Source organism: Echinops telfairi, unplaced genomic scaffold (assembly GCF_000313985.2).
Source record: "Echinops telfairi isolate 266 unplaced genomic scaffold, ASM31398v2 ScPeMD7_53;HRSCAF=182, whole genome shotgun sequence".
Taxonomy (NCBI): Eukaryota; Metazoa; Chordata; class Mammalia; order Afrosoricida; family Tenrecidae; genus Echinops; species Echinops telfairi.
Genome location: NW_022103951.1, coordinates 2,544,701 through 2,553,848, shown reverse-complemented (window position 1 = coordinate 2,553,848; position 9,148 = coordinate 2,544,701). Strand labels below are relative to the sequence as shown.

General features: G+C 41.6%; 1 protein-coding gene across 1 annotated transcript in view; it reads right to left on the bottom strand.

The window, feature by feature from the left end:
- The window catches only part of PCYT1B (phosphate cytidylyltransferase 1B, choline), a 112,041-nt gene extending 104,098 nt beyond the window's left edge, over nucleotides 1-7,943 (bottom strand). Inside the window, exon 1 of the mRNA XM_045290715.1 lies at nucleotides 7,703-7,943. Coding sequence (XP_045146650.1) covers nucleotides 7,703-7,750 — 48 coding nt within the window. The 5' untranslated portion in view covers nucleotides 7,751-7,943. The remainder of the gene's footprint in view (nucleotides 1-7,702) is intronic.
- Nucleotides 7,944-9,148: the final 1,205 nt, after the last annotated feature.

Genomic DNA, 9,148 nt, shown 5'->3' with positions numbered 1-9,148 from the left:
GTCTCATAGTGGGGCTGGCCATGTGGTCCTCTCTGTGGACTGGCTGCTCTATTTGGGGTCATCGTCCTCAAGGCCTGGTGGGCCAGGATGTGCTCCAGTCTGTCCTCCTCCCCTGTCATCTTCTCCTGTGTGCTCTGGTCAGATATATCCTTCTCCTGAAGCTGCAGATTCAGTGCCATCCTTTGAGATAAATTCTTCTCGGGGGAGGGGCATCCAGTCCCTTTTAATCAAATCAAATATTGGTCTTGGTCTTGTCTTGTCTTGTCTTGTCTGGGTGCTTGACACACACAACAAAAAAAATGCCAAGGTTGAGACTTCCCACTGGAGATGAAACACTATTGGTCTTAAGTTGATCATTGTTGAAGCTAGTTGAGGAGTGGGTGAACTGTACAAATTGAGATATACTATTTTGTCCAGTCACTTCCAACTCATGGTGACACCATGTGTGTCAGAGTAGAACTGTACCCCATAGGGTTTTCAATGGCTGATATTTTGCCCCAAGTAGATCACCAGGTCTTTCTTCCACTCAAACCTCCAGCCTTTCAGTTAACAGCTGATCATGATGAGCATTTGCATCACCCAGGGACATACCGAAGAAACATGCACAAACTCGCCTCTCAGATTTCATGCTCCTCTACTAAATTGTGAACTGGGTGTTCCTGAGTAAATTGCTTAAGCTCTCTAAGCCATCTTTTCCTCGGCAATCATATAAGGTTACTCATGCTCTAGAGGGGTTTCTGGGGATTAAATATAAGTGTTCAGCTTTATTAGACTTTCCCCCTGTGTTCTTTTCATCTGCCACTTTTCAACGCAGAAATGCAAAGGGTCTTTTTTGTTATTTCAACAAGCAATTTTTGACCGGTCAATTTATTTTTAAACAATTCCCTGGAAAACATTAGGTGGCCCTGGGATGAAATGTGTCTATCTAAAAAGTTATAGGCCTAGGTCCAGGTGGAGCGTGAGAAGGACGGTTATGTATGTGGACAGTATATGGTGAAGGCAATGGTTCTCAGTTGGGGACATCTGGAGACATTTTTGATCGTCACAACTGAAGACAGGTGGTACTACTGGTATCTAGTGGGTAGAGGCTAGAGATGCTGCTAAACATGCTGCCCTGCACAGGGCAGCCTCCACAACCACGAATTATCGCACCCCACGTGTCAATAACAAGCACCAAGGTTGGGAAACCCTGGGCTCATGTGACCAAAACTCCTTGATGAATCTTTTCCTGAGTAATTAACTTTGCCTATCCGTTTTCTTCTTAACCAACACATACGGGTTATTAATGGCATGCTCAAGAGAAATCATTCAAAATGTGATTACTCTAGCTCTATGACCCTAATTTGTTATTCATTTCTTTATGAGAAAAGAAATCTGAGTTGTGCTCTGATTTTATGGCCTTTGAGTTTCAAATAGCAAAGGAAGCATTCACTGATTACCTTCCTAATTAAGAGCCTGTGAAGGCTGGGCGTCCCTTTATTAACTAGTGAAAAGAATAGATCATCTTCCAACAGCTCCTCAGTCTTTATTCCCAATTGCTTTGCCACTGGGTGAGGCCTGGAATGAAGGGGATTCAGACATTGCCTCCCAAGCAGAGATGTTTTCTCTTGTGAAAATAGCCTCTCTCCATGTAGAGGATGCCTGCCTACCATGTTCTTGTTAAATAGAAACCAGTATGTGTCATTTGTCCCCACCCCCTTTAAAATCGGGATATTTGAAGTCAAAACCACTGGCAATAGTGCAAAGGTTGAGAAAACATGCTGTGGAGCAAAGATGGGTCTTGGAGATGAATAGCACAAAAATAGGCAAAGGATTTCAATAGATATTTCTTCAAATACGTTGTACAAACAGCCAAGAAGCACATGAAAAAATGCTTAAGACTATTATTAGTCATTAAGTTGAAATACAAATAAAAACCACAATGAGATACCACTTCACGCCCACTTAGATGTCTATAATTTAAAACACAAACAAAGGAAGAAATGAAAAATAACAAATGCTGGCGAGGATGTGGAGAAAGGGGAACGCGTAGGCATTTCTTAGGCGGAGGGGTTAAAGTGGTGAGGTCACTATGGTAAACAGTGTCATGGTTTCTCAGAGAGTTAAATATAGAGTTATCATGGGATCGAGCAATTTTATTCCTAGATATATACCCAAGAAAATGGGAAACATATTCTCACCTCCCCCCAACCCAAAGCAAAACAAAACAACTTGTGCACAAATGTCACAGTGACATTATTCATCAGAGCCCAAAAGGGGAAACAATCCAAATGATCTACTGATGAATGGACAAGCAAACTGTGGTATAAGCTATAAATGGACTGTTTGGGGCCATAAGATGGATGAACTGTGAAAATATATGCTAAGTGAAAGGAGCCAGACATAAAAGGCCACATATGGTATGATTCCATCTATGTTTCCCAGAATGGGCAATACTGCCCGCCCCGCCCCGCCCCCCCAGGAGGCACTGGAACAATCCATGATGGCTGTAAATGCAAATTCTAATTCTATACTTTATGCTAGATTATGGGCTTTCGGACAAAAGTTTTAATTGCCAGGGGGGCAATGAGTAATTTTTTTTCTGAAGAAGGGGCAGTAGCCCAAGTAAGTTTGGGAACTGGTAAAAACTGTGTCCTACCTTGTATAATGGGGAGAATGCCACAAAGCTCTCTAATTAAGTCTCCACTTTTTTATGTGATACTTACAGAAGTCTTTCAATTGCCACCTCAAGGAAAGGGGTAATATGCACATGCGAAATAGTTTATGGGACAGATACGTGTACAAGCTTCTCTTTGGAGAAGCTGAGGAAGGGTTGTAGAGAGGCAGTCTGCTCACTGTGGTGTCTGTAAGCAGGGTCGGCCTGGCCTTCAGATTTCACAAACCTAGAGCAACCCTAGGGATCCTGGGTGACACAAACAATTTGCGATCGACTGATAACCTACAAGTTGGCAACTTGAACTCCCCGAGCTGCTCCGTGGAAGAAGGGCCTGACAAACTGCTTCTGTAAAGATGACAGCCAAGAAAATGCTATTGAGCACATCTACTCTCTAACACCACTAACAAGACAACGAACCTATGAGTCTGGCAAGGTGAGGTAGAGCGCCTTGTATCAGCAGTGATCACACATCTTTGTTGCTGTTGTTAATGATAATGTGAGGCCATTTAGAGCTTGAAGTAAAGTTGAAGTCGGCCCACCCAACACTGACCCATACTTCTAAGGCTGGGTTGAAACTGACCTACTCTCCAGGGAGCCCTGGTGGTGTAGTGGTTATGTGTTGGGTTGCTAACTGCAAGGTCATCAGTTAGAAACCACCAGCTGCTCCTTGGGAGAAAGATGAGACTTTCTACTTGGAAACTCACAAAGGCAGTCCTACCCTGTCCTATAAAGGTCACTGTAAGACAGAAGGGACTCGAAGAGAACGCGAGATGACTCTTGATGGACAAGCTCAGTCCCTTCCCTAAATAAACTAAAAAACAAAGCCAACCTACTGCCATCCAGTCCATGCCAAGTCATAGAACAGCCAACTTCCTCTTTCCCCCCGCAGAGCAGTAAGGACAAGAAGGATATAAAATAGATAGGTATTGTAATTTATTTCCCTCAGTCAACACACATTTACAAAACATCTACAGCAGACCAGGATTTATGCATCCTGTCTCCACTCTCAAAGAAGGTAGAAGACATTATCAATATGAAAATATAATGGTCCTGTTAAAAATTCTAATCATGGAAAAAAAATTCTAATCATTCTGGTCTTTGCTTTCAAGCAAAATTATTGTTTACACTTTTCTGTACTTATATTTATGATTTAAATAAATGAAACTACGAAAAATAGACTTGAAAAAGATTCAGTATATCTCTTGTCCTTTGATATAACCTCCCATTTAAAAGTTATTTTTCCTTTTCTTCATGCATGTGTGAGAAACCAAGGGAGGACGGGAGACAGAGAGGTAGGAGGAAGACCTAATTACCTAATTGTGTTTTGAAATGAAAAGTAAAAATTTAATATATACAGCTTTCTAAACTAGTTATGTTGGGGGGGGGTGTCTATATTGCTTAATTCTCTCCAAATGAAGCCCAACTATTTAATGGTCATTTACATGGTTTCTGTTTTTCTATAGTTTATAGATTAAAATTTTACCTTGGAATACAATGGAGTGATAAAAAATATTCTTTTTAACTTCCTGATAAGTTGAAGCATTGAGATTTATTTTTACATTAAAGTTTGGTATGGGCAATCCATGTCTGAGTGAAACCATGTCTGACTGAAACCACGTCAGTTAAGGATTTTTCAATGCAAGTGCCCTTCTTCTCTGAACAGCTCAAAACGATCTCCTATAACCAGCATTCAAAAAAGCAAACCAAATGTACTACCATCGAGTTGATTCTGACTCATAGCGACCCTACAAGAACACAAAAAAAGTCACTGCTATTGAGTCAATGGAGACTCATAGTGGCCCTATAGGACAGGATAGAACTGTCCTTGTGAGGTTCCCAGACTGTAACTCTTGAAAGGAGTAGAAAGCCTCATCTTCTTCCTGAGGAGCCTCTGGTGATTTTGAACTGCAGTGAGCAGCCCAACTCATAACCACTACGCAACCAGGGTTCCTTGAACCAGCATAGCACCTGGCAAAAGTGCCCAACAAAATATTGAAGGACTAACAGACTGAACTAGTGACTGATGTTATGGGAAAGAGGCCAAGCTTGCTAACCAGCTCTGACTTCTCAAGGAGCTGGCCGGTATGGTTTCCAAATCCAGAGGTCAGAAAGGACTTTCTTCCTGAATGTCCTCCATCTGAATGTCCACAAATCATCTTTACCACCCAAACAGGAAGCCCTTAGGGAATTATGAAGAATGGGCAGCAAAGGCTGGTGACAGGGAAAGAAGACACTGGATGCAGTTTTCTAAGTGATTCGTGTGTTCTCTGTAGAAAAGCAGCTATTTCTTGAACCCCTACTATGCGTCAAGCTTACTTGAGGCCCACAGGAGTCCTCTTTCTAGGCAATCACCAGAGAAAGTGGAAGTGCAGGCTTTGGAAGGAGATCTTGAGCTAGTCAAAAATTCCATGTAAAAGTATTTTATGCTAGCAATTTACCTATGCTCCAAAGGGAAAAAAGGACAGGAAATCAGTAGTAAAAATGAATTTTGAAATTGCACACAGGTTGTTAGGGGGAAAACAAAACAAAACTGGGCTAAGCGCATCATTTCCTACCAGGGCACCTTAGGGGATCCCTGTTTTAATGAATAAATAAAACTGATGCGCAATTATCATATCAATTGCTTGCACAGAAGTGAGTGCTTCTGGAGTTATTTGATGGTGCTTAAAAATCTCGGGTCTCTGAAGTGCATTTAACAGTCTCTTTGACTCTTATCTATATTATTAATTTGTAGATCAGCATTAACTTGGTGCTATGCAAATGAGGAAGCTGAGCGTGAATGAGATTTCATGGTATAATTTAAAATCCCTATTAGTTGTAACAGAACTGCAATATATTTTGAGGATGTGTGTCAACATATCAAAAAGAGAAAAATGGTGTGGAGCTGTTTTAGCTCTTCTGCAAGGGTGGATATAGTCTTTAGCTGCACTGTCCAAATACGGCAGTTACTAGCCACATGAGGCTATGAAGTGCGTGAAAAGTGACTGGTGCAATTGAGAAATTGAATGTTCTATTTCATTTCCTTAGAATTCATTAAAATGTCAAGTTAAGGAGCCATGTGTGATGGAGCCACGGGTGGCTACCTTCTTTGACAGTGTAGGGGTCAAGAAAAACTAAAATCGGGTTCTAAGAATCTACATTGCAGATCGACCCCAATTACCTTAAAACGAGGCTCTAAATCATATTGACCACACGGGATTTGGGGTAGGATGAATGGAGATAATGTCCAGGCATTCTCTTATTTCTAAGTAAGTACCAAGCACCAAAGTAAAATATATGAGAAATGAGCCATCCACTCTCATTTAAAGGGAATGGTCATTCCCAGAGAACTCAAATATATTATTGAATTCCAGATTATCCTGGCCAGATACAATACACAGTGAAAATGCTCCTGATTGCTGGCTGGTAAGTTTCCCCTCCACTCACTGCTATCAAGTTGACTCCGACTATGGATGATCCTTTAGGGCAGGGTTGAACTGCCCCTGTGGGTTTCTGAGATTGCAACTCTTTTTTTCTTTAAATCATTTTATTGGGGGCTCTTATAGCTCTTCTAACATTCCATACACCAATTGTTTCAAGCATATTTGTACATGATATTGCCATCATCGTTTTCTGAACACTTACTTTGTACTTGAGCCCTTGGGACCAGCTCCTCTTTTTTCACTCCCTCACCGCCTCCCACCCTCAAGACCCCTTAATAAAGTATTAATTATTATTGTTTTCATGTGAGACTGTAACTCTTTACAGAAGTAGAAAGCCCTGTTTTTCTCCCATGATGCTAAGCAGAACCATTAGCAATAACTAGAACTAAGCTTGGGGCTATAGATGTATGGTGCACAAAAGTAGTCAGAAAGCCAAATTTTAAAAGTTGAGGTCAGCCGGTGTATGAGAAGTCTTTTGAACACTGAAAATTGTGAGAGAAATGTCAATGCAGTTACTTTATTCTTATCATTACAATGACTAATGCAAGTAATCATGACTACCCAACAAAGCTTAATAAATCCAGACTATTTAAATAGGAGAAACCGAGGCACCGATTAGCAAAATAGGCTAGAAGATAGGCCTTTGAGACCTTTCGTTAAACACAATCAGATGAAACAAGGAATGTATTACTATGATAATAAAACGCACTTCGGTGGAGTGGATTTCAACTCATAGCGACCCTGTAAGACTCCTAGTGGTTTCGAACTACCACCTCTTCAATTAGCACCCCAATGCAAAATTACTATCAGGAAGTTAGAGGCCTTTGTCTATTTGTCAACGAACAAAAGGGATGAATTCAACATAAAGGAAACATAGAAAGATCATCTCATTTTCCCATCGTTTTATTAGTCAGGACCTGGATCTAATCTTTGAACACTATTTTAAGTCTATTTGTGAACTGAGGTCTGAATAACCAAATAGGTGCCTTCTCAGCCACCCCCCCCCACCCCATTCACTCAATAAAACGAACTAGTAAAGCTCAGGCGTCAACATACCTTTTTTTTTTTTCAAATCTGAGATAACATGGAAACACATTTCTAGTAGTCATGTAGTGAAAGTACCTAGTGGATGTGGACCTAGACTACTTTACACGTCAAATGGTGCTTAAACCAGCTAGCAGCAACCACTCTAGAGGCCCTGGGGAGGTTATAAAGGACAGAGAAGAGCAGGGCTGGTTTTCTGATGGCTAAGAAGCCACTCTCAGGAGAGGCTGTCTATAACTATTTCCCCAACGTCCTCAGGTTCCCAACAGCATCATTCTTTGTCATGAACCACCTATAGTTCCTCCTATTGATTGGACTTTTTTTTTCCCGTCAGAAAGAGAATGTGTTTCTCTCATCCATCTCTCTCCAAGGAACTCACAGACTCGTGGTGAGGATAAAGGAGTATAAGCCATCCTTTATAAATATATATCATCTTAAGAGAGAGAGGATTGTATTTCCATCTTTAGCCCAATTCTAATTAGCACAGGCAAATACATAGGATTAATGTTCTTGAATCTACTTTGACATATACAGAGGATAAAAAGCAAAACCTAAATCATTAAGAAAGCATCTAAATTACCTTACGTCCAACTTTGGGAGTATAGGTTTTCACCGCCTCTTTCTCCATGATGCATCCCTGGGGACCCACCAGGCGTTCTCCTGAGCGTCTTTCCTCCTCCTCCTCTCAGGTCCTCCTCTCTTCTGAGCTCTGAGTCACCAGATCAAATTGTTTCTTCCATCCAGACCACTTGATTGAAGGTCAGTCCAGCTCTCTTTGTCCAGTGCTTAAAGATAAGCTCTGAGGAACTAACAGTGTCCTAGTTAGTGAACAAGCAGAGCTCCAAGTAGCTGTGCACTCTTGCTTTATTTACCACAAGCTTCCTCTTGTCCCCACTTGGCTGTTGCTCATTGACAATCGCTATGCTCTGGACTGGTGCTATGGTGGCCTGTTGTGCGGGGACAAGCAGGTTGGGGTGAAAGCTGCACTTGTGAAAAAGGCCATTGTTTCATCTACCCTGTCCCTTGCTGGAGCTATGGCAACAAATTCCGTTGGTGAATTAACCATGTCATTGTGTGCCGGCTCAACTGATTATGCTCCTGGAATGACAAACATGTTCTCCTCTCTCGGCTTTTTTTCCCCCGCCCCCAAGATAAAAAGTGGTCTAGACCTTGAAGTGTTAATATACAACTCGGCATGTTCTTTAAACAGGAAAATAAAGGTGGAGAAACGAAATCTCTCAAATGTACTCTCATTGATTCTAATAAACATTTTATGCCTTCGAAGAAGTTATTGTGAGCATCACTGATAATGAATGTGTGTGTGTGTGTGTGTGTGTGTGTGTGTGTGTTTTAACAATGTGGAGTCTCCAGAATCTGTGTTAAGGTAATTTCCCCTCAGATAACTGTTGAAAGAATTCTTTAAATATGCATGGACTTGGGCCATCCTGAAAAATAGATTCTTTTCAATCATCTGGCTGCAACAAAGTGCTGTGGGAACTATGGTTGCGTGTCATACTCCAGTCCGAAATGAAGATTGGTGTCCACCTAAATTCACCTTAGCCCAGTAGAGACATCCCATGTCCCACACTAGCAGGGAAACTCTTAGTGCTTTGTTCCTATCTTCTAATCTCCACGACCATACTACTTGCTCTGATCAGTTGAAGGGTATTTTCAGTCTTTCCAACTGCTCATGTACTCAGCACTTGCTCAGTCTAGGTATTGTACTAGTTGCTGAGGGAACTCCATTAGTGACTAAGTCACTAGTTCCCTAAAGTGGTTGTGTAGTATCCCAACTTAGGAAACTGGAATCATATATCCCAGAATTCCCTTTCCTTGTGGTTCCAGGTTAGAGATGGCCCAAAGAGGAATTTGCATATGATGTGGAAAGTTGGAAGGAAGCAGCAGCCATTACTTTCCAAAGGATGTCCTGGTTAGGTCGGATGATAGGCAGAGGCAACAGCGGGTGCCAACTGGTTCACACTCGCCTTTACTCTGAGTCCAGTTCTCCTTCCGGATTGATGACTCT